We start from the raw sequence: 26,261 nt of genomic DNA, 5'->3' as shown, positions 1-26,261 counted from the left end.
GTGTGCGTGTGTGTGTGTGTGTGTCATGCAGATTAACTGACTGTTAGTTTATTAGTCTTATCTTTTATACAGTGCTCCTGTGGTCAAATAGAAAGGGTACGGTGTTCCTATACTAGCCTTGGACCAGTGGTGCAAATTAGCTAAGTACATTTACATGTAGGCCTACTGTAGGCTACAGTACAATTTTGAGGAATTATTTTTACTTTACTGGAGTATTTGCAATTTTCAGTACTTTTACATCTACTCCACTACATCTCAGAAGCAAATATTATACTTTTACTCCACTACAATTATTTGAAAACTTTAGTTACTAGTTACTTTGTAGATTTTCATTATTATTACAAAACATACAGTAACCACTTCAGCCATATACATTTCAGCCATTTGAAAATAGCTCATGCATTAGCCATGGTCTCATGTTTTAGGGCTAACACTTGGCATTGTGGGCTTGTGAATCTGCTATTTTCAAAAGATTTGCTTAAATCTTTATACATTTGAAAAATTGTGAAATGGGACATTCTGCATAATGAGTAGGCTACTTTCTTCTTTTGGTACTTTAAGTACATTTTGATACCAATACTTTTGTACTTTTACTCAAGTACATTTTTAATTCCGGTCTTTTACTTGTAAGTAACAGAGTATTTCTGCATTGATACTCATGTAAAGAATGTGAGTATTTTTCCACCACTGATAATCACTAATGCAGTAGCTCACGAAATCACTTAAATAAATTGCTCATCATGGACAGAATGAAACTGAATATAGTTTCACATGAGTCTGAGAATCTGAATAATGTCATCACGAACGTTTCATTGTTCTATGTAGAGTAGACTCAGGCAATGTGGTTCTTTCAAGTTAGCGAACTTAGTTTAAAGACGGGGTTGGGTGAAATGTGCTTACGGCTGGCATAGCCTACAGCATAACGGTGGCTTTGTTTCATTTTACCTTTATGAATACATACCGGACTTGAATGTCTGCTGGGGTTTTTTCAGTTCAAACAACTCTCATGATCTCCTCTCCAACTCACATCAATCATACTCGGATCCTCCATCCAACGGGCCTAACAAGACTAGCGAGAAGTCAGTCCAAGCTTTAGCCAGGGGTCTTCAAAAGAGGGTCCGGGATCCCTAGGGGGTCCTCAGAGTTAATACAAGGGGGCCGCCAAATCTGTGTGTTTTTTTGCCGAACATATCAGAAAATAGCAGATCAGATCTACAAGCTCACATGTGGCTATTTTCAGCAAATAGGTTTGGGAGTGGGAGGGGACAAAAAGAGCAGACCAAGTACAATACTGAAGGTTTAAGTACAAGTGTCTGAAAATATGCAACAACATGATTCCAACACAACGCTACAAGTCTATGAAGCCATCCATGAAACCGTTTTATCAGCAACCCAATTTATACAATATGTAGTGGGGGGGTCCCTGCTGCTTCATCTGAGTCTCAGCAAAGGGGTCCGTCCTCCTTGGCCTGAAAAAAGCTGAAGAGTGAAGACCTCGCTGCTTCAGATCAGTAATTATGCTGTGCTGCCACCTGGTGGCCATTTAACTGTTGAGAGTCCTGCACTAATTTGGCCTTGGGATTCGGGAATACATTATTTCTAATCAAAAACAGCAAGGGACAATAATCACTCTAGCCTGCCTTTAACGAAATAGACTGTGACAATGATGACATGAACCTAGCCAGTCTGTCCATCTATAGTCTGAGCTAGATCTGGTCCAGACCAGAGCCAAGTCTGAGCCAGATTCTTAGTTCAGTTTTCAAATGATTCCACCATACATTCTACATGTAGCATTCAGAGATTGTGGAATAGTTGTCTGGAGAGACTAAGTGAATTGAGAGACTAGTCCACCTGTATTTCTGAAAGTTAGGATGCATAAGATTAACATTTACAGTAAGACTGTTCTGAAACATTTTAATTTCTGCAAGTCAGGATACATTTTAACAACTATTTGCATAGCACCTTTCATACATAAAATGCAGCCCAAAGAGCTTCACATTAAAATGGCAAATACAAGAATGTCAGAATAAAAAGTAAAGTTGGCAAACAGAAACATATATCATCTCTCTAGTGGAAAAAACACAACTGCCGAGTTGACAAAAACAAAACATCCATAATGTCAACATGTCATAACAAAAAATCATTTTATTAAATGTACAGCCAGTTGCTGCATCAAAACAGGTAATCAGGCATGATGTTTTGGTTATTTAATTACTTAAGTTTCAAAATACAACACATACAACAGGTGTGCTTTAAATCACAACAAAATCTTCCCCTTATTGCACCAGAGCCCCTTATAGACTCAAGTCCCAGGGTCGGTGGTGGGGCGAGATATCATCCCTGCTTCCCAGAAAAATTAAAACCCCCTCAATCTGAGGGTAGAGTGGATGCAGTTGGGTCTCTACAACTGCTTACATTACTGTATTATCACCACCAACAAGAATTATCCAAATTGTTATGAAAAGATAAACCTTCAAAGACTCAAGTCTCTTTAAAATTGATCGCCCTAAAATGTGTATTTTACACACACAAAAATAAAAGGGAGGATGCCTGGTGTATTCATTTGTGTGGTCTGCTTAAAAAAAAAAAAACTATAAAAACGCAGTGTGGCTTCCAAAATGAAGGCAACCAAAGGCTGTTGAAACTGTTAATGATGCTAAATTCAATCTTAAATCTGTCCAAAATTATTTGTTAAATAGGTTTCTCTTTTTTAAATCGCCAATAAAATCCTTAGTGTTAATTTATCCATTTGTAACTTTAAGAGCATACACAATTGTGTACTCAGTTAAATTAACAATCAGGAGTTTATTGTACGAGGAGGAGCCAGTATAGCCACCACAGTACAAGTATGCAGGATCAGTGTTATGATACTATGATGGGTCAATTTCTACCACAGTTACTGCTAGACATCCCTGAGAACCATATTTGAGAGGTTGTCCAAAAAAATAATAATTGATCGATCAGGTCATCTTACTAAATTGCCCACATCAATCATCTGCCCATGTATTATCACCCTAAGGACATGTTGCACTGACACAGGAACAGAAAATATGTCTCGGTTGTGATCTGATTTTCCATGAAGGACTGACAATGAAAAGATTTAATCTGGGTACTAGTCATAAACAATTATAAATCATTTAGATGCATGTTCCTGTATACATATGGGCGTTAACCTCTCTTCAATTAATTAATTAAAAATAATTATTGTATTTCCTTGCGTTCTTTAAAATTGGTGCATTTTGCACTTTAAGATACTTTTGAAAATAACTGCCCCATAGGAAATGTACTCAGCTGACCCATTACTTTATAACTTCCCCTCGTGTGTACTGTTTGATAATCCGGTCCAAAAAAAAAAAAAGGGAGCCAATTTCTAAAACACTTTTAGTTTGTTTACTTGTGTTGGACGAGGCCTTTAGACATTGTTCTCAATCAATGGACATTATGGAGATTGGAGCTGGATAAATGTTGTTTAGAAACAAAGTAGTAAGCGTGTTTAATAGTGTAAATGTTAAAGCAAAAATTAGAGATCCTGTTCTTCATGAGCGCTAATTAGGGGAATCCATCCACACACTTCAATGTGTCAATGATCTTTCAGAAAGGATGCAAAGAAAAGCTGAGGACGAGGTCGGTATTGTACCTATTTATGTCCTTAAAAAGTTATCCGGTCACATGGGCTGCTAAATCCTGAATTATAGTTAGTTGCGTGCTGGTGTCGCACAACGAAAATAACGGATCTACAAGCTCATAACGCTTCGCCATGAGCTAGTAGATCGGCTATTTTCGGTGTGCAACCAAGTATAAATTGGGCATAAGGGGGGTGTGGTGAAGGCAGATGGGCTCATGAAGGCAACTTACCAGAGGAGTAGATCGGTAAGTTTATGGCTGGCCAAAGCACGTTTGATGCTTCTGACGCTGTATAATGAACGTCCATGTATACTGGGACATTCTTGAAAAAAAAAAAAAAAAAAGACAGCAAAGATGCATACCGTTTGACAGTGATAAAGTTGCAATGCGAGACTCTGAGTCACACACATTAAAAACTTCCAAACTACCAAACAAGCATATAAATATTCCCACACAAGCTAGCTCATCACTCAGTGACTTTAGCTGCCTCAAAGTTGACTGCCAACTTTCTGTGCTTCCTTTTGGAGGCGGAGCTAGGGGTGTGGCCTGTTCCTGGGGTGTTCTGTCGTGGAGGGGTTTGAGGAGTCGTTGTGGTGACTGGCTCAGAAGGACTGGGTTTGGACGGAGGGGAGTTGGCGGGGGGCTGATCAAATTTGCTGCTCTGTGGTTGGCCAAACTGTTGACTCTGAGCGTGTGATTGGTTGGGGTGCTGGTTCTGGGTATGTTGCGACTGGTTCCTGGCCACAGTATGGGCAGCGCTGTAGAACTCTCTGGTTTCCTGGGTCTTCTTGGCTGCCGACACCCTTTTCTTGGTCACCTGACAGGGACAGAAGCCAAGGCACATACAGGGTTACTATGGTGCTATATACCCGTAATTTAAATATTGTTTATATATACTGTCAAATTATTGTCAATGTATTCTAGTGGAAATCATTAACTAAATGTCCATCTGTCTGTCATTACCTGTAAAGGAACAAACTGGTTGTGTGAGCCAATGGGCAATGTTGTTGGCGCTTGGGGGCGGGCAGCGCCAGGGAAGGTGCCCACTCCCCCGTAGTATGGCTGGCCCTGGTGATGAGGGGGCAGTCCCATGCCCCACAGAGGGGCAGGGGCATAATTCTGAGGAGGCAGCAACATTCCTGGAGAGAGAGGGCACAACAGTGGTTGACAAGACAACACATCAAAAGAAGTAAGGATAGGCATACCTAGGATTGCCTATGTGAGAGTTTTATACATGACAAACTCACCTGATTGGTTGAAGACAGGTCCAATGTGGGGGGGGGGCCTTATCTGTCCCATTCCAGGAAAGAGAGGAGGAGGGAGGGAGAAGCCTGACCCCACTGAGTTCTACACAGACACACAGCAAGTTATGTGGTTAGAACCATCAAACAGCTGGATAAAATATAGTAGTGGAAGGGAATCTCCACCACAAAATATGTATGGAATATATACTATGTCACACACACACACACACACACACACACACACACACACACACACACACACACACACACACACACACACACACACACACACACGTACCAGTCTTTGGAGGGCAAAGAGAGCAGCTTTCTCCTTGGCATCATTTTCTGATGGGCACTGGGGACCATGGACCATCAAACCGCTGGACAGCTTAACCTGGCATATAACTAGTCCCTGTAGCGACACAGGACAAGTTTCAAACTTGGGTTCATAACTTAGTTGAGAGAGATAGAACAAAGACCTTCCCTGAGAGAAATCCAGCACCCCATGGAATGCTGGATATGCCTGGAAAACACTCTGAAGGCTGTCAGAAGCAGCTGGCAGCAAACACGCTGCAATAATGAATGAATGCTGTGAATGCCTTGTAAATGTGTTAGGGCAATAATGAAACCTTGTGCACTAAGTTCAAAGTTGAACAAAAACGCCACTGCGTTTCATTAAAAATAAAAGCAGCCCACATCATCTCTGTTGAGTCCACCGATGTGTCAGAATGGCGCTTATATTAAGAAAATAAATGAAGTAACATTTTGGTTTCATACAAATGAAAAAAAAAAGATACCATGCAGTATATTGGTGGAATAGTGTGCATGTTACCTGTCTGCTGTTGTGTAAGTAGGTGAAATCGGGCGGCGCCATGCCCAGCCCTACACAGATCCGTGCCAGCTCCGATGACACACTGGGCATCATGGGGTTGGGGGGGTTCACAGGGGCGACTGTTGGTGGAGGGGGCAACACCACCTGCTCACCCTGCGGTGAGTTCATCTTCGCCGCTGCACAGAGAAAAAAACATCCAAGTGTTTGAGTACACCGAGAAATAGCACCAGTATATTAGTCTTAAAGGGAAAGAAGTTCTACGCAACGGCAGTGGGAGTCTGGGGGAATATTGCTGGTTTAAATCAGGGACTAACCTAGACTTGGGAATACAGGTGAATGCAATGGACAAGGTGGAAGACAACCAACAACACTGGAGTAATCATTAGTAGTAATGCTATTTCTACTAATATTTTGGTTATCCTCCTGGAAAATAGAAACCAATAGCTCTAATACATACTGTATCATCCCTGTCGGGTGGAAACCTTGTATGTCCAAAACTGTAACTTTTCAGGAAATTGAAAAAGATCCAGTACTGGTGTTGTGCACCGAAAATAACTGAGCTTGCAGATCTGCCATTTTCGGTGCACAACACGGTGCATTACTTACCTAATTTCTTGCCAGATCTTCTCCTGTTCTGATGGCCTCCAGAGACACTGAGAACGGCTGGGTCCTGGAAGGGGGGACTTCCTGTTCCAGAGCTGTCGATCTTTAACATCTCCTTCAACACCATGGTCCCTTTCTATGGCAACAAGAAACAATTCACAGTTAAGACTACTATGTCCTTCACACATTCAACCTTCTAATTATAAACACGCATTTAGATGTGGGAATTTAAGGGTATTCAACATGCAGAATTACAAACTTTCAAACAACAAAACAGCTACTAGAATTCCTGCTCCTTGCTCCTAAACCCTGCTGACTCATGCACCCTAGTTGGAACATGGCTGCTGAAATGGTCAATCTGTGACTCCCGGGGGGCATCTCCCATTCTGATCTGTCCTATCTCCTACATCCTAGCTCCTACAGGAAGTTGAAGTCGGTCAGTCCCCATTTTGCTCCTCGTGTCGAGTCTCTTATGCCTGCTCGAGGGACATAGGAAATAGGATGAGGAGGTAGGACGTAGGAGCCATAGTAGGAAACCCAAGTGCTTGCTACCAGGAAGTCTTTCCAAGCTGAACATCCTGCCCCTCTAGCTTACAATATAACGCCACTACAAGGGAGGGGGGCTATCACCTGTGTAGTTGTCATCAGAAAAGGACGACGATATGCAATCCTCTGTGTAGGTTAGGTTCATATATTGTGAAGAGGTTAGGTTCATATATTGTGTAGGTTAGGTTCATACACGGTGCCGTTATATTTTAGACACTCCAATATGGCCGTAGCGTGCCATTGTGCCATCTAGTGGTGATGCCAAAGATTTAAGGACTTTCGTCTCTTGTTCGAAATCTCTTTGGTCCCACTTCTCTAAACAAAACGTCCTACATGCTTGCTCAGTGGAAGGGACTAACATGCGACGAAAGGACGCAAGTGTAGGAAATGAGGATTTCATGTAAGGACCTGAGATGAACCCTCATACTCACCATTGCAAAGGACTGTGGAGACAAGGGGCCATCTTGACTGGTTGACTCTTGTGGAGGAGGGGGAGGCACCGGGCTCTGCTGGCTGTCCTTGGAGATATTGAGACTGGCAATGAGCACATCAAACTCAGAGGAAGGCTGGGGGACAGAAAAGAAAGAAAGGTGAGGACAAGCAGAGTGGAAAACAACAATGCTTCATGGTTCACAGAATGGTTGCGTAAGGGCGAGGCTGGCCACCAGCAGCACCAACTTCCTCCACACGCTGCTTGGAAATCCCAGCAAGACTATCATTTTGTTTGATGGAGCAGTGCCCTGTTGACAGTAACGATATTTCCCGTTAACCTGTTTCTTTCTCTTTTGAACTGTTTCTTTCCTGTGTTTTGTCTCTTTGCTCTTCCCCCCTCTGTACCCCCCCCCCCCCCCATCCTGAAAACTATGAACAATGGAGCTCGCACCAAAAAGAATTTCACTTCTTTACACCTGCAAAGTGGCAATAAAGTTAAATCAATTCATTAATTTAATTCAAGTGTTGATCAAATGCCATTTTCTTATTGTCTTCATTAATAAATGGGTAGGTATGTGATAAACAACTCATCACCTGGCATCTGTCACTGTCTTTAGTTGAATATCTATAACATCTATATTTATTGTACACAAACTTAGTTGAGAAGCAAAAACAACACCTGCATTAGGTTTCACAGTGGACCACGAGAGAATAAAAAACAGGTTAGGGGTAAATGGAGAATCAAAGGAGTTCGCAGTGTGGTGTGTGTGTGTCTGTGTGTGCATGCACCTTATTGGGTGTGTTTTGGGAAGGGAAAATGGAGTTTACATCATCGCTTCTTTTCAACAGCCTGATGCCGCTGGCTGGAGCCTGTAAGACAGCACAGATTTGCTTCTAATCACATACATACACATTCTGCACAAAAAATACACACCTACTCACACATAAGCCTACCGATTTATACGCCTACTGATTTATACGCCGGTGTTGCACACAAAAATAGCAGATATATAATCTCACAACGTGTCGCGAATCGATTTGTTGCGAGTTTGTCGATCTGTTGTGTCTGATGCGCGTCACCATCGTACAACAGAATATAAATTAAGCAATACCGTGTGAACAGGTGTCTAGCTGTGCTTAGCAAATGACGGTTAGTGAGAGAATAAATAAAAATGATTGTAACCTTCAAACACACTTTCAAGGTCAGGGTCAAATTGTCACACTTGCCTCAAATGGTCAGTCTTGACATCCTGTACATTAATGAGTTCACCCAGCCAAGCTATTGATTACTGTCACCCCAAAAAATATAAATTACTAAGTTAGAGACACATTTGAGTAGTCCAATAATAAATATAGGAGGTCATGACTAGCTCTCACATTCCGTCCATAATCCCCTGAATAGAAACCCAGTGAGGCTGGGTTTTTGTATTCATGAAATTATAGGAATAAAATCTGCCTTCTACAGTATGTCAGCACATTTTAAGTTTTTATAGTCACAATTGCTTCATTCTCATGAGCAAACTGATCATGATTCAGTGGGTACTGTACCCGAGTTCATTTCACAAAACCTATTTTCTGTTCATCAAACTTCTTTAGATACTGGACTGACTGTACTTTGTAAACACAACAGCCGTAAATCAAAAGCTTCAATACAATAATACCATATCGATTCTTCAAATGGCAATTAAATGTTCCCCAAAATCACAAAATATGATGATTTGATGATTTCAGAGTCAGACAATTGATATGAGATGATATTCTTGTGCCCAACTAGCACAATCATTTTACATCAGCTCACAAACAAGCAACTAAAATACGACTGAGAATAATTGTATTACTGATTTCCTTATTCATAGAATTTTATTACTGGAGTTTTTGATTAGCCAACATTAATGATAAGACAGAAACATTGGCAACTTTGTTTTAGGGTTCAATTGTGCTTTTAGCAAGACTATAAATTGTTAGCTACCATTGAATTGTTAGCTACCATTGAATGGCACAAAGTTAGAAGTGCTCGTCAATAGAAAACACTGGCACAGAATATTAAAAGCACATGCTTGTTTCACAGTTGACATTACTTTTCCAAAGTAAGAACTGCTACAGTGGAGCCAAAGTAAGAACTGCTACAGTGGATCCTCACATTTAGGTTACTTTATCTGTATACCTGTGAACCGTTTAATTGGAAACCTTGGAATTACTCTTGAGGAGGAAAACCATAGCAACGGAAGATAATGGTAATACATATAATTAAGTATGGTGTGTGTACTCACACTCACAGATTTGTTGGGGGTTGCGTGTTGGTTCTTGCCCTGTTGGGAAAGAACAAAAAACAACAACAAAAAGGACCCGAGTCAGAAACCGAGCCGATCCAAACATGATATTAGACATGTCTGGTTTCTTTGTGTGCAAGTACACACTTACATTGTTGTGCCAGTGCGTAGGAGGTTTGTGTGGAGGGCCAGAGTTCTGCAGGGACTGCCACACATTACTATACTCTTCTTCCGTGGGCTGGGGAGAGTGTGAGAACAAGAGAGGGAGGCAGGAGGGAGAAACAAAAACATCATTCACATAAGAATAACGTTAAGGTGAAAGCATGAATTAACTCGCATCCACAATTCACTCAATTGACTGACAGAGTATTAAGGTTTTTGGGCTGAAGAGGTTGGTGTTTTTACTCTGTTTCTACCTTATAGATAGGCCATTTATGACGAACGTTCGCCCCCAGAATAGGAACGTTAAGGTTCAAGTGTTTAATGGGAAGCATAACGAGTGCTTGGTGGGGCCAGGCCAAGGCTGAAGTGTCCCTACCTTTACCTGTTGTTTATGGTTGAGAGCCTTATGAGGAGAACTTCTGTTGGCCTGGGAGTCGGACTTCATCACAACCTGTTTGCTGTTCTGCTAAAGACAAAGTAACAGAAGCTGAGTGTGTGTGTACACATGTGTTTGTGCGTGTGTCTGCCCTCGGGCATACATGTATTAACTGTACTCCTCTCTCTTCTTACATGTGTGGGTATAAAGGGAGAGCGTGGGGAGTGGTTGAGGCCGGCCAGCTGTCGGTGTGAGGTGGTGGAGGCGGGCTGTGGTTTGACGATGGCAGTGAGTTTGTGGGAGCCCTGTTCCACCCGGGCACCATGGGACAGGTTTATGAGAGCGCAGGCAGGCAGGCGGTAACCACGGCTTTGCGTACACCTTGGAAAACACAAATAGATCTGTAATACTGGTTTATGATTTTGCTTGTTTTGTACTGTTGAATTATATGACAAAAAGAAAAAAACAGTGCAGTAAGGTAAGGGGCCAGTATTAACAGGGAAGTGGAACGGTCATAACGAACAACGTTAATGAATATCTATTCAAATTTCAATAATATTAAATTATCAAGAAACAGGCCTTTGTCACATTTACAATATCATAACATCATTCCTGTTTTTAATGGCGCATAGACAATTAAACATTTTGAAAGCAGTTGGATTGCTGTATTTGACTGAGCAGTACTCCTGGTCAATGAAGTCCTGGGGGAACAGATATAGCCAATGTACGAGCCAGAGACGGGTCTTCAATTCAGCACAAGAGCAAGCCAAGGTGTGCAACATTGTTTGTGCAATATAGGATTGGCTGGAAATGGTTTACGTACTGTAGCAACATTTTTGTGAAAATAAATGTGTTAGGGATGTACTGAAGCATATGATGTGGACATCTGACAGTTGGATTACACTACATGAGTAGTTTGAAGACTTAAGTTTTGTTTTGATGTTTTTAAAAAGCACCCCTCATCAAGATCATTGTACCATCATTTTACGTTACGTGACTTGATTGGTCAAAATGGGACTACATGCATTATGGATTATGAATGTTTTGTCTATCTGTGCGTGCATGCTGCTAACAATAAAAGCATGATGTTTATAATATAATTTCAATTCCATACTTTGTCTGCTGTATACAGGAGCTTTAAAGCCAAATCCGAATTATTTGCTTAGCTGTGCAGTAATTCACCAACACAACAAAGAATGTACTGCATGTCCCCACAAAAGTTGCTATGCTGGTCCACGCAAGATGTCAAATATGTATAGTACATTTTCTTATTGATAAGGTGATCCTGTGATTCTGACCCTTGATGTCATTACCATTTAATGCTTGCGTTGTGCTAAATTAAGACGTAAAATGTGAAACTGAAGAAAAAGCACAGTAAAAGAAAAAGCGTATGCATAGCAGTACCTGATGGTGAGACCTCCTACAAACTCTTCATCAAACACCACCTCATAGAGAATCTCTGCCTCGCGGTCCGCTGAAGGCACATGCACACAATGTTAACAGGAGACAGTTTGTGTGAATGCATTCATATCTACGAATGTTGTGAGTTATATGAGCATGCATCTTTTGGCATCTTTTCCTCTTCACTACTTCTGTGATTTTGCATCTCTTTATAAAGTCGGATTTCAGATGAACGCTCACCTCCTTTAATGCCGATGACGGTTCCTCTGAGACCCAGTGGGACAGTGAAACTCTCCCTGATGTTCACCACCCGGTCAAACAGGTGGTACTCTGCCTCTGCGTCAGCAACCACGCCATGCTGCTGCTCTAAGGGCTACACACAAAGACACACACAGCTTGAAAACAGATACTGCACACCTTTTAGAATAGGTCAGTTCTCCATCTAAATTCACTTTAGTGATCGCACAATGAACTCATCAACCAAGTTGGAGAGTGTAGCCATAAGGACAGCAGCAAATCACAAGATTGGATCTGAACCCATACCTCCTTAATGTCCCACTGTAGAAATAAGTGTGATGGGGGACAATATAGTTCAAACATATTAAGACTCACCCTGAACAGGAGATGAGGCTTGACTGTCACGCGCACTTTCTTTGTGCTCTTCTTTACCTGAGAGAGAGAGAGGGAGATGAGTGAAATTAACCGAACAGTTAATACATCAACAGAACAATTCCAGTGACAGTAGACGCTGTCTGTCTTACCTTGACTCTCTCCACCTCTTCCTCGATCTTCTCCACAATGGCAAAGTCCAGCACCTGGAGGTCACACGACGACCGGCTGATGGAGCTGGCTGGGAGACCTTTCAACCAGGAAGAGACCTCAGCAACCTTTTCTGCCCTGCGTGGGACAGGAGCAGCGTACACGTCATAATCGGGGGTCATGGTCAACAATTAAATTGATCTCAACTGAGCAAAATTTAGAAAAGTATGTAAAACTTGACCTAGTGAAGTCTACATAATACAGAATAAAATGGGGGTTGTGGCGTGTGTTTATGATACCCGTTCTGATCTTCGCCGGGCCAGATGTCATCTTCATAGAACACGTCATCCTGGCCGTTTCTGGACACGGCATCAAACACCTCAGAAAACCTGCAGGACAGGAACACAACACAACACATGATGGGGTGGAGATCCCTGCTTTGAACTTCCCGATATACACATTCTCACTGCCCAATTAGCAACTTAACCCATTAAGACTTGAGGCTGATTCTACAAATGCCTTCTAAACCAGTAGTTCTCACTTTCAAGATTTCTCAAAAATGTTCAAAAATAGTAGATGCACAAGCTTGCAGCACGGCACGAAGTGACACGCTGTGAGCTTGTACATCTGCTATTTTTGAATAGCCAACATATAAAATCTAAAATGACATTCTTTCCCGGTTTTAATGGGTTAAACAATCTATATTTAGTAAAACAGACATTCCACCAAGTGTAGGGATGCTCAGAAGTTTCACCCCGAGTAGGGACGCTGGGGTTCAAGTCTTACAACACCGCACGCACAAACACACCAACACACACACCAACATTTTCTACCTGTCCAGGTATTCAGCCAGTAGATCTTCCACAGCAGGAGAGTAGAGCCACTCCTTCTCCGTTCTCTTGGTGTAGCCGGGAACCTCCTCGTTCTTCTTATTAAACTTCATATTCAAACCAACGTTGGCCTTCTGCTCCCCGCAGGGACTGCAAACAGGGAGGATGAAGACAAAAGAAAGCAGCAAAAAGAGAGAGATGACAAAGAATTAACTAGAGGAGGGGCACTGTTTGTAGAAGCGTTACAGATATGAGTGACACGCACCAAGTCAAATTAAATAGTCAATGCTTCATCATATTCAATTAACATAATGTTGTGCGGAAGTGCAGAAAGGAAAAGGCAGATGTTATGTTATTTTTATTGGTGTGTAAACATGTGGGAGGGAAAGCGACTCGTTAACTGGAAATCTATTTCTGCAAACTGATTGGTCGAACACTCACTTCTTCTTGGAGCCTCGGCCAATGAAGATGCTCCCCGAAAAGCGAGAGACAAGGTAGCTGGTGATACCGAGACGAGACGCCAGGACATAGCCAGGGCTGTACTTCACACTGTATTTCTGTAGGACATACAACAACATAGTTAGGACTGTACTTCAAACTGTATTTCTGTAGGACAAACAATAACAATCATGTACTTAAAGCTAGTCTTGTACAGAGAAGATGCATGGACAGATACAGACATACTGTATATATTACAGTTTAATAGAAATTAATAGTGTTGTGGTTGAGATTAAAGTTACAGTAAGAGTGGATGTCAGTAGAAGGTTTTATACACACACACACACACACACACACACGTAAGTGAAGCGTGTCTCTTACATGCTGGTTCTGGATCAAGCTTTCAAGCTGTGGTTCGTGTGGTGCGCTGAAGACCACCCGTACTCTGCCTTCTTTGATGACATCACTGGACTCTTGGACCTGTTTCCAAGAAATACAGACATTTGGGAGTGATGAGCCCTTTAGGTGCGGTTGTAGTACAATTTGTACAAATAATGATGGCCATAAGTTCTGTACGACACTATACATAAAACATATTAAGACAAAATAATTGTAATTATTACATGTGAATAATATGACCCCTAGCACTGAGGAGTCTGGAAGTGGAAATGAAGATATACCTCTCCTATGGCACCGTAGTAGGGGTTGCCCACCATGAAGACAGTGGTTGCAGGGGGGAACAGCTCTTCCAGGGTCCTGAAGCGGGTCAACGATGAGTCAAAGGCCTTAAGGTCCTGAAAGATGCATGGAGAGAGTAAAGAGAGCAAATAGAGAGAGAGAGAGAGAGAGAGAGAGAATATACACGTTAATGAGGGAGAGAAACCAAAATATAAATAATGGAGACAGAGGATGCTAGTGAGAAAATGGACCACACAAAAGAAGACTCATCTATTTGAAGACAAGGTCTATATATAAATAGGTCTACACATTTGTCTTTAGACAAGCACACACATTTCCTGATTACAATGTAGCATTATCTGGGAATAAATAGGGTGAAACCCCTGGACACATTGTGTCAGTAGAGAGTTTACTGCATCCATTTGGATTTTAATACATCAGAGACACCGGTACCCAACCCTAACCATCCATTGGTTCATTTCAATGCCACTCTGTTCTGTGAACACCATTTCTATCTGTTGGACTAGTCTTTAAACAGTCAAAAAAAAATCTAGAGAAGGGGTGTGTGTCTATTTACTTTGATTGCAGTAGTATGTATCTGGAAGGACTTGCTATCCCACTTTTCCCCATGTGTGCATATACGTACACAAGACAAGCAACCACTTACCTTAACCACTACCTGGTAGGCGAAACAAAGGACCTGTTTGGCCCACTGTTTCTCCAGCTCCACCACTCCGTTGGCTTTGGGCACATACTTCCTTCCAGTCAACAGCTGACCGTACAGAACCACGGATGTCTCATTTATGATGATTCCCTTCCTTTTCCCGTAGCTGACGAGAGACATAAATTACTATGATAGAACATAAGAGCACATCATGCAGTGATAATCCCAATAACTGCCATCATCAAACCCATTTTCTTTCAAACAAGAATCCATTGTTTTACAGCTTGTGATACAGCTTTATCTGTAGTAGCAATGATCAATACAAGGTGTTGTGAATGTACTCTGCCACTAGGAGCAATGACAATGACAACAGCTTGGAGAACCAAGCCTTTGAAGTGAGTTCTGGTTATTGAAAGTTGAGACACCCAAGTGCAATGTTTAGACGAGGACAGAAAAATGTTGCTTTCTCAGCCACACATTTGACAGCATTCCTTTTAAGACAGGGGTGTCAAACTACCAGCCCGCACTCAAATTGGACCTAAGTGCTCATCCTCAAAACCCAAAAGGTATAGTTACAGCTCATCCTCTGCACTGGTAAATGTCTATAATAAATATAAAAGTCTGTGATATGAGTCTGCTTGGTAATTCCAAGTGAGTAAAGGAGTAGAAGTTCCCCCTCTGTCCAGCCTTACTATTCTGTGATTCCCTGGACATCTTTCAGCCAGTCCTTCTGCTCCTTGTCAGACAGGTAGAAGACCTTGGTAGGGGGAGGAGAGGAGGACCTGTGATACAGCTTCTGTACACCAGAGGCCTCATTCAGGGAAATCCTGAAAAGAAACAAAAAAGTTCCGATTTGAAGCCATTCACCATATTCAGACGGTGGCCATTTTGCTCATAAAAGGTTAAAAGAAATGACACCCTGTCGGGGTGGCATTTTCCCCAACGCGCAAATATGACGTGAGAGCAAAATGGCCGCTGTGTGAACATAGTCAATTAAAGTAGAAGTCAGCAACTGTTTAGTCTTTTTTCTCAGTCTTGTTTGGACTCTGACCAAGCCGTCCTATATTCTAAGATTTGAGGCTAGTGTTGCCATATCAGGATGTGGTCCTTACTTGGTCTCTCCATCTGACACTGCAATGATACGAGCTTCCTCTAGATGGGGCCAGTTGACAAACACAGACTTCCCCAATACAAGTGCTGCTACATCATCACACACCTAGAGAGAGGGGACAAAGACAGCGAGAGCGAGGAGGATCAGAAAGTCAAGAGGTGAATTAGAATGAAAGAGAGATATTAGAGAAAGAAAAAGGTGGATAGAGAAACACATCAGACAGGAATGCATCAAAGCCTGTTCTCTTTCTGCACTTAACAGAGGATCTTGTTAGCATGGAGCAGGTGCATATCTTGTCCACACTCTTGCTAAAATCAGTCCAACTCAAATCACAACGCCTATTTGTTCAATGAGAATGTTACCAAGTAATCTCCATTTAGAAATGAATGGCCCTCCAGATGTCCCAAACTTTTCAAAAAAGTCCAAGATTTCAGGCCAATTAAAATGAAATCATAAATCTTTTATTAAAGGATCAATATGTGCAACAACATAACAGCAGCTCTAGTGATCACATGAACACACACACACACACACACACACACACACTCACTGGCTCCGCCTCTAAGCTGGAGATGATCTCTAGCATCATGTTCTCCCCTCTGCTGCTGTGCTGGAACACCATCACTCCATTCTTCTTTTTATAGAACTACAGAGGCACAAGAAGAAGAGAATGAAAAAAGAAACACATCACAATTGCCAACCTGCAGCCTTACCATGCACTCTAGCACACACAGGCATGCAGACAGAACGAACACACACACACATTTACCTTGTGTTTGATGTGTTGCAGGGTGGGGAAGCCACAGAAGTATAGAGCAGAGCGGTCAATACGACGACCGACGTGGTCTAATGACACAAACCAGGCATCCATGGGGACAGGAGTCTGCCTGTAGCACAGAAACAAATAATCCACAAGACAGCACAATTAGACAACGCAGAAATGAATAAGATCGATTTGACCACTTATCAGTAGGAAGCATCTTTATTCCAGTGTGTGATGTATGGGAACAGTGTGTGTACCTGACATGACAGTGTGTGCTGTGGGCAACACTGTGTTACTGTTTACCTGACGTGACAGTGCGTGATGTTGGGGAACAGCTCGGGCAGGGTAGAGGTGTATGTGAAGTCCATATCGGAGTCGTATGTGTAGACGGCACACTCTGTATGATGGTTCCTGGCCTTTTCTGCTCTCGTCATCTTATCATTGTAGGGATCCATAGCTGCCAGCAAGCATCTCTGAAAACATACACACGCACAGGATACATGTTTGTTACGAACTTTGTGGGGACGTCAATAGATACATTTCTTATACTAGACATAATAACGGCATGGCTGCATGTTTATCTCTGACGTCATGTGGCCAGTCTATGACATCATAATTAAAAAAAACAGCACTCACAAGTAGAAAGTCTTTTAGAGAATTGCCTTTTTGTGTTTTGTGTTTATTTTGTAGGCTACTAAGATGGATCTTCCAAATGTTATTTATTTCACAGATGTTTTGTTGCATACACATAGGTGTTGACCTGGATATGAACTGTCTGTAGCTGGTGTGCGACATGATGAGCATCCATGTATAAATCAGGCAGACTTGTCTAAAGCTCTGTAATATCTTACTTTGTAAAAAAGAACTGTTTGTGCATACCTCATCTATAAAGGGAATGAGAACCACAGCCTCCCATTCCTGTTGTTTGCCATTGAGGTCTGTTTTAAAGTCCAGAGGGTAGTACTCAATAATGGGCGAGCTTTCACTGGTCATCAGGTGCTGAAAAGAACGACATGTCATTTTTATTACTATACGGTGTTGCTGTCCTGCAAAAACGGAAAGATTAAATCAAACATAAAGATACAGTGGAAAGCGTGAAAGATACCATCAATTACACAGATACTGGCTGGCCATAACTGAGTGGGTAGAGATTCCGTCTGGGGAACGAAGGTCCCTGGTTCGCACCCTGGCCCTGGTCTGTGTGTCTAAGTGTCCACGAGCAATACAATTAACCCCTAACTGCTCCAGAGCACTGTACTAGCAGCGCTCAGCTGCACCCTGCTCCCAATAGTTAGGATGGGTAAATGCCGAGGAGGGTATGTGCTAATATACAGTGACTACAATATCCCAAAGGAGAGGGGACCAATTTATAATTATTTTTGTAATTATTATACGTCTGTGTGCAGTCTCGTATTAATTTGTATAGGAATGTGCTTGGATATAAGTCTCACCCTGTAACTCTCTGGTAGCAGATCCTTGCTAGCTGCAGGCAGGACACCCAGCAGCTGTTCAAAGGGCATGAAGGGTTTAGCCAGGTCAAAGGTCAGCTTTAACCCAGAGATGTTCCTGATGTCAGACAGGAATGGAGCATAGTGGAAGGGGTAGTACCTGGAGACACAGAGGGGGAGTTTTTAAATATAACTATTGTTTGAATATATGTATGCTGTCATTATCCGCGTTCACGGGCGCACACACAGGCTGGGCAAGCATGCGCGCACATGCATGCGTGCCCACCACTGACCTCTGCAGTTCTAAAATGCCCTCTGCGCCCTTGGCCTTGAGGCAAGAATATGCACATTTGGGTTAAGAGCAAAGTGTGAAAATGAAAATGTTGTTCTTACCAGCTCCAGGATTGAACTCCATGGTAATAGTAGTGGAGAATCCACTGGATTCCTTCCACGTAACACTTGGCCTGGTTGGCTAGGAACTCACTGCACATAAGACAGTGAAAACATATTTAGATCCAGTGACGCCCATAGTCAAGTTTGACACTATGAAATCAGTTCTGAGTGTCATTGTAAACAATAACAGTTTGACATTAATGTTGACATGTGTGTGTCCACTCACTCAGAAACCACATCCACGCCCATCTTGGTCATGTAGTACGTGCGTTTATACTGACGGAACTCAGTCTCAAATAAATCGTCCTCTTCCTCGTCCTCCTCCGTCACACCCCCTCTTCCCCTCTTGCCTCCTCCAGCCGTCTCCCCGTCTGATGACGCTAGTGCTGCAAGACAGAGGGCTGTGTCCTGCATGTGGGCAAGCGCGAGCACACACACACACACACACACACACACACACACACACATCATGAAAGCTATTATCTGAAGTGAGTGCATAAATACAATAACACATTAAACCAATAATAAATAAATGAACACTTGTGCAGATTTCCGGCCGAAGTTTTCTCTGAGTGTTTATCTGAATGTCTGCAGGAAAGGACAGTGTGTGTGTGTGTGTGTATTGTGATGGGCTATGCATGTGTAAGGCTGTGCATGTGTAACCTACCTCTCTCTTCTTGCTGCTCTTGCCACTGGCTTCCTCCTCGGCAGCCAGCCCAGCAGCCTCGTTAAGGTACTTGTTGCCAACTTTGCTCTCAAACCACTTCAGGTCGACAAACACCTCGTTGAAATGTTCTCGATCAAACTGCAAAAAAGAAAAGAGCAATGAAAAAAACTTTTATTTCCTCCCAGCTCCAAGGGAAATGGTCTATGTACGGGGAAAAAAAGTCTTGTGATCAGATAAAATCCTCAGTCCTACATTAACTTACAGGTCCAGTGTTACACTCCCCTTTTATTAGATTTAGCCGTTTTCCCCAATTAACCTCAATTTCCTCTCATGTTCCAAGACCACTACAGCCTCACCTCAGCCAACTTCTCCAGGTACTTCTCAAAGTTACGCATGTTCAGGTGGCCATTTTCATTCAGGTAGCCTGCATCACAACAGGGGAAAAACATTTCTAGGTGAAGCCTACCGGTAACATGATCACACAGTTAAGTATGGAGCAGAGAATGTAAATATACAGATATAGAGAATATAGATGGGTATGGATTTTGTCAAATGTTTTTTTCCTGTACTGTGTGTATAACTCACCCCCCACTGAAGGCAGTATGCTGATGTAGGTCTTATACAGCATAGGCAGTGCATCATGGCTGATGTGGAGATTAGGAAGGTGGGGGATGAAGTCGTTTCCAACCAAAAATCCCATCAGAATCCAGTCATCTATAATCCTCTCCAGGTCATACTCAAAGTTAATCTCATTCTGGAAAACACAATCAGAACATTATTTAACACTATTTGCGGGAATGCAATCCTACTATAATTCTAGAGTATGTGAGTACGTGAAGCTACCCGGTTCTCCTCAGTGGCTGGAGCAATTGCTCTGATTTTGCACACAGCCATTGACCATTACCATCTGAACTTAACTGTGAAGCCCGTTTTTCAATTTCACCAAATCTCAGCTTCTTATTAGCGTTTTTGTGTCAAACACTGTCGCCATGATTACGGGGCTGCCCAGCTATGGGACAAACTGCCTCCCGGGTTGCATATCCCCCCACGGATGCGTCGACCGGGTATGGTCAAGTAACAATAATTGCCAAAGAAAATAATTTCCAAAGCCATTCCAGAACTGTAAATCAAAGTTGTGAAATTCTGTAAATTTACCAGGTTTTGCTGACCATAAAACAGAAATCCTGTGCTGTGTGTTTGGCCAGAAATCAGGAGATGAAGCACTGTGCCATAACTTCCAAAAACTTTAACGGAAGACTTTGACGATTTGGAGCCTAAACCCTGTTGTTCTAATGCAAGATCATAAATTATTGCAAATAAATATCTTATGTATTTTGTGTATTTAGAGATTGTAATGAAGTCAAACGGCATTTCCAAATTTTGAGGAAATACAACGTGACAAGTGTTTCGGTCATAGACCTTCGTCAAGCATACACAGACAGAATTTCAAACCATGAAATCTGTTCACATGCGTTTCTGTGCATATCAGTCCCAGCTGTTGAGTAGCATGTGGATGACTAGTCTCACCCTGAGGCCTGAGAATTCGTAGTCAATGTACTCCCTCATCAGAGACAGGTGCAGCAAGTGGAAGGTAGTCTCCTCTGGAGCCGTTATCCTGCAAGAGAATTAGAGAGGAAGAGCATGGAGCAGAAGAGAAGAAACCGGAGCAATGTATGATGAGAGAATGAGCAGAGACAATGATATTGAACATCCTCATGAAAATAAAAGCATAAAAGCTATGACAACAACACTGACCTCTTCTGAGATTTCTTTCCACCTCCAAAGCGGACCTCTTCTCTAAGCAGGGAGAAGTGAGGCTCATGGCTGGTCAGACCTAACATGATCTACAAAAGAGAAACATAAGCACAGTTCTTGGTCCACTGGTTCTCAAAGTGGGACCCCCAGGGGTCCTTGTGGAGTTCCAGGGGCTCACCAGCAAAATGAGGAACAGTTTAAACACTTAAGCTATAATTGTATATTTTAAAACCTTTTGACAAATCTACTCTTAGATCTGTCAATGGCATCTTTTCAAATGGGGGTCCACGGCCACATCCATATCAATTTGGGGGTCCTTGACATGAAAATGTTTGAAAACCACCGTTTTAAACAGATGCTTATTAAAACAGGTGGACATGTACACACAACCAGCCATGCATCAGACACACATACTGCACATAAATAACAGGGTGCCATCACCACACAGTATTTCCTACCAGGTCAGCATCCAGTCCATAGAGGCAGTGGCGTGTGTTGGGGTCGTGATTCGGTTTGCCGTTCTCTGAGCGAATAAACTCCATGATCTTGTGTTCCCCCTCACCGGGTGTCTTACAGGGGAAAACAAAAACACATTAAAATTATGCAACATCATCCTCCATAATGGCACCATGATGAAGTTCCAGCACTGTAACGATAAGGGCTGCAACTATCGATGATCAATTTTATTGCCTAAATCGAAGTCTGATTAACCACTAGAGCCCTATTTTATAAGGCATCACTTTATACGTGATTCCTTGTGAGCTTGTAGATCTGCTATTTTCTGTATTTTTGAAAACGTTTGCTACTGCATTTTAAAAATGGGAAAAAATATATATATAATAGCTTGACTTTTCATATTTTTTTACCCCAAATCCATTTAATCAAAACTGATTCTTTAATTTTTGCACCCCTAGATCCAGCATCACCCTACATAATGGTGCCACAATTAAGTTCCTCACTGTAAGCATATGGGGAATTTCACTCCGCAAGGGCCATAGGATTCCACATGGCCGTACACATACAGTACAACACAGAGCGATACACACCTCATGACCAGACAGGAAGACTCGGACTCCGTGCCATGTTCTGTCAGTGGAGACCTTGTTGTGGACGAAATATTTCAGCTGGTCCTGGAGTCTTGCCATGAAGTCAGTACCTTTGGAATGGAGACATGTCACACTTTGTATAACCTTTAGGCACTCTTCAGCACACTTCTGAAGAACAACGTCATTTTTATAATACTAGGGTGAAACGTTGACACACTACGTGGTAAAGATGGCCAAAATGTGTGTAACCTAGAGTTAGTGTCTTTCGTTCCTGGGTGAAAGGAAGGAATGAAGCAAGGGCAGCAAAAGGGACGTTAAGGAACAGATTTGACCATACCAGGAGTGATGCAATTGGAGTCGAAGCGAGCCTCTGTGGGAAGCACCTCTCCTTTCTTCAGCGCTTCCTTGATTTTATCCTCGGCTTCTTTGGCTGACCTAAACACACACATGAGAGCATTCATTCACATCTTGTAATTACAGTCATGAAGAATATACAGTACATTTCTCCTCCCTCATTTCCAGCATGTACATGAGATTTCAAAATAAGGTGCATGAGCGTAGCAGCTGGTATCTGTTCCTAGACATAAGTGTAAGAAGAGTATCAGTGCATGTACATGAAGATTATTAAGGTGCAGAGTATCGGTAAGTGTCAAGTTCAACCATATAGTCCTCAAAGGATCACAGAGCTGTGATCCTTCACAGTAGTTACATCATCATATCGATGGTGTCGAGTGGAAACCTTTAATGTCCAAAACTTTACTTTTTTGAAAATAGAGGGGAAAAAAAACTATGCTCACCCAGTGTGTCATAAGTTCTTGTTAATATGTATAAAAACCAGTCACATTGACAAAAATGTCTATTGTTGATCATTAAAAAGATTCTGTTTTTAATAATGACAGATCATTTAAAGCTGCACTAAGCGAAGTCTTTCAAGCTTAGTCTGTGTTTTAAAATGAAGAGAACTGAAAATAAAGAAATTAAGAGAAATGTTATCATCTAAGCCAGGTTGGTTACGCTAGCATTTACTTTAAATGAGTCATCTAATTAAATATTGGTTTATGCTTTCACTTTGAGGTAGATATTGTGGTCCAATACACTTTCATTGTAGGTGAAAAGGAAACCTGGAAATAGGAAGAATTTACCTTAATGGCCATTCATTTCTTTACATCGATTAAATCGATCACAGATCAAATGAATTATTTAAAATGTGCATCATTGCTCCATACCTGAATCTCCTTCCTCTTTGCTGGTTCATCTTTGCCCTTGGTGCCACCCCATCCACAGCCATGAAGAAGACCTTGCGGGGCTTAATGATCCTGAAGAGCACTTCCAGGTAGTGGAATATGTCTGCAAAGATTTTCTCCTCAGAGATGCGGAAGTGCACATCCTCATCATTAGGGTGGGAACACTGGTGGATGATTCCATTCATGTCCAGATAAAGGTTGTCAAACTCAGGAATCTGAAAGGCAGAGACACAGGAGAGGGTATAAAAGAGGTTTTCTGTGTTTTGAAAAAAATGCAAACAATATGTAATGGGATGGATTAGGGTCAAAACATTAATAAACAAAATGCATATTAACAGTTTAAATTCTCCTTTGTGGTCAGTGTAATTTATCATGCAGGGAAATGCAGAAATCCTTCAGGCTACATCAGGAGTCAGGAGTCTCAGGACAATTAGATATTAATAACAGCTGGAGTGATCTAAATGCATTCCACTACATTAATATATTTAATTAATGTACCTTTTGGATGACAAATCTTAATAAAGTAAAGTCACAATTAACTTTAAAAAACCCAAAATATTCTCATTGGCTCGAAGATAACAATATTTCTGTGGGGTGCTGTGTAGATTAGAAATACTATCAAATATGGTAGTTTACACACTAGGGCCACAGTGTATCACAGATCAACAGAGGCCAAGTGGTGGAAGTGTCACCAACGACTGATGTAACATCAGCTGAATGAAGTGACATCTATAGATCTAACAACTGTAGTAGTGACATCTACTGATGTAATAGCCTTGGATCAAGACTACCATAAATGCATTTTATCAATTTTGACATATAAACGAAAGTAAAAGTCAGACTCGATAAAATACATCTATAATAGTCTTGATCCTTAGGTACAGTACAGTAGTTTTCAGACGCTTTTATCCAAAGCGACTTATAATAAGTGCATTCAACATAGGTAGGCAAGAAAACTAAACTAATCACCAGAAGTCTTATGTGCATTCTCTTCTAAAACAGGCAACCAAGAGTATACCTAGCGCTAAGGTAAACGTGCAAGAATATATCAGCTACCTACTTTTTTAAACAGATGAGAAAAATAGGAAAATCAAATGAGCAATGAGTACATAGGACCTCAATGGAAACATTGAGGTCCTTTGTGTAAATCCTTTTAGACAAAGTGTATGACTGTACTCGTGCTGTTTGCATTTCTGTCAAATAAAGTATTCAATCAATCCATCCAAGGTTACTGATGTAACATCAACTGGAAGTAGTGACATCCTACTGATGCAACATCCACTGCTCTTCCTGTCATTCTAACGCGCAACCTTATTGTCCTCCAGGTCACTGAAGTCCATCATAGGGTCTCTAATATGATGTATGATTTCTCAATCAATCATTGTCGGGTAAAGTTACTTTAACTCGTTGATCCTCATTAAACAGTTGAATGTGAAACAGCTGATATTAAGATCCTCGTCAAAGTCTATTCTAACAGACAGAGAGCACTAGAGGCGAACTGGGTTGATTGTTGTTCAGAATGTTTTTGTCCAACAACAAAGCTCAAACAAAAACCAATGGCAAGAAACAATGTTAACTCAGAACCATGAATCACTTTATTGTCAGGTTTTGAGGTTCTCGTCGGGGATTTGTTTTGGTACAGAACACAATACGTTGATTGTTGACATTAAACCAACGTTACCAACAGTGTTCATGAGTCACTGCAACACAACATTCCATTAAAATACAGGTAGCTGTGAATATGCAGCCGTGTTGCATGAAAACAGAGCTCAGCTGTGTATGTTTTGAAGAGACAGTGTATCTGTTACGTGGAACACAAGTCCCCGGCCCGCTATATTTAGCTTGGTTAGCAGGACAGCTAGCGGCTAGGCTACAGTGTTGCCAGATTGTGCGAGAGAAATAAGCAACCATGTCTATGAAAACAAGCCAAAAATAATCTACTATTAGGCCACATGAGACCTTTAACCTTTGACATTAGCTATTTTAAAAACAAATATTCAAGAAAATGTTAACATGTTGAATTAAAAATCAAAACTTTTAACACAAATCTTGTATAGGGGTCCCTGGTATAAATATTTTCATAAGGTTGGGTCTGAAGGAAACAAGTCCAAAATAAGCAACTACACTTTAGAAACAAGCACAAAAAAGCAACTACCAATAGTTAACGAGCAACTTTGCAGAAAAACAAGCCCAAAGTCGCTTATAATAAGCGGACATGGCAAACCTGCTAGCGGCTAGGCTAAAGAGGATAGCAATACGGCTAAAACAGTTAGCATCCGTGTCTTTACCTGGTGTTCCTTGACAACTTCACTGAGACAAGGGTATCGTTCCGAAATCCAACGGTAAAATTTCGGCACTCCCATCTTTAACCACAAACGCTTAACCCTTCAAAATGAATCAAATGAGTACAACAGTGAAGGGTAAATATGTCGGTAACATGAGAAGTTGCTTGTTAGCCTCGGACTCGGGTTTTGTTTCAGGTCTCTGGCTGTGTTGTCTTGTCCGTCACTGAAACATTCCGCCGGCGATATTATACAATTGCTTCCGGAAGTTGATGAACAGTACACATTCCCATACCCCAGAGGGATGATCGCGCTGTGATTGGCTAATCATACATCGCCAGAGTGGAATTGTGTTGCTAGGGAACAGGTTGGGTCCAGGTTTATCACCTGTCAGGTAGCTACTGCACAGTAAAATCCACTGACAGGGCACACATTCATTTTGATTATATTTGTAGAATCTCAGAGTTACACATGGATCAAATTAATACCATGGTCTATTGCCATGGCTATTGGCTATATTATAAGAACAGAGGATATTGCAGCAACGTAAAAGTGTTTGACATCACTCCTGTTCGATTAACCTTTTACAGGAGGACTTCACACATTTTTAATGTATCTTCATATAATTGGTCCTCACTAATGCTCATTATAAGATGATACCATTTTTGTCTACTTGGTCTGTGTCTCAGAGGA

The 26,261-nt window shown here is 41.7% G+C and overlaps 1 protein-coding gene across 6 annotated transcripts; it reads right to left on the bottom strand.

Moving 5' to 3' along the window:
• Positions 1 to 2,119: 2,119 nt before the first annotated feature.
• Positions 2,120 to 25,778, bottom strand: xrn1 (5'-3' exoribonuclease 1). Of its 6 annotated transcripts, none has more exons than XM_084057504.1 (41): positions 25,575 to 25,778; positions 23,269 to 23,501; positions 22,380 to 22,477; positions 22,043 to 22,152; positions 21,455 to 21,565; positions 20,997 to 21,085; positions 20,769 to 20,856; positions 19,827 to 19,995; positions 19,598 to 19,665; positions 19,242 to 19,379; positions 18,801 to 18,982; positions 18,575 to 18,664; positions 18,185 to 18,341; positions 17,613 to 17,732; positions 17,037 to 17,206; positions 16,740 to 16,857; positions 16,521 to 16,616; positions 15,972 to 16,075; positions 15,552 to 15,686; positions 14,863 to 15,025; positions 14,198 to 14,311; positions 13,899 to 13,997; positions 13,521 to 13,636; positions 13,083 to 13,229; positions 12,549 to 12,638; positions 12,252 to 12,387; positions 12,103 to 12,159; positions 11,731 to 11,863; positions 11,494 to 11,563; positions 10,284 to 10,470; positions 10,090 to 10,179; positions 9,703 to 9,789; positions 9,552 to 9,590; positions 8,071 to 8,151; positions 7,281 to 7,415; positions 6,307 to 6,439; positions 5,701 to 5,876; positions 5,167 to 5,280; positions 4,872 to 4,971; positions 4,588 to 4,763; positions 2,120 to 4,441 (listed from the first exon to the last, which is right to left on the bottom strand). In XM_084057504.1, exons 1-41 carry the CDS (start codon positions 25,647 to 25,649, stop codon positions 4,091 to 4,093), a joined length of 5,145 nt encoding a protein of 1,714 aa, XP_083913630.1. In that variant the 5' UTR covers positions 25,650 to 25,778; the 3' UTR covers positions 2,120 to 4,090. The 6 variants fall into 6 exon arrangements, with proteins under 6 accessions (XP_083913630.1, XP_083913633.1, XP_083913632.1 ...); XM_084057507.1 differs by having other exon boundaries at positions 9,558 to 9,590; XM_084057506.1 differs by having other exon boundaries at positions 10,096 to 10,179.
• Between the last annotated feature and the right edge of the window lie 483 nt (positions 25,779 to 26,261).

The sequence above is a fragment of the Gymnoscopelus microlampas genome (assembly GCF_963454915.1).
Source record: "Gymnoscopelus microlampas genome assembly, chromosome: 5".
Lineage (NCBI taxonomy): Eukaryota > Metazoa > Chordata > Actinopteri > Myctophiformes > Myctophidae > Gymnoscopelus > Gymnoscopelus microlampas.
Note: the sequence above shows the minus strand (reverse complement) of the source record. Positions and strands in the feature narration are given on the sequence as shown.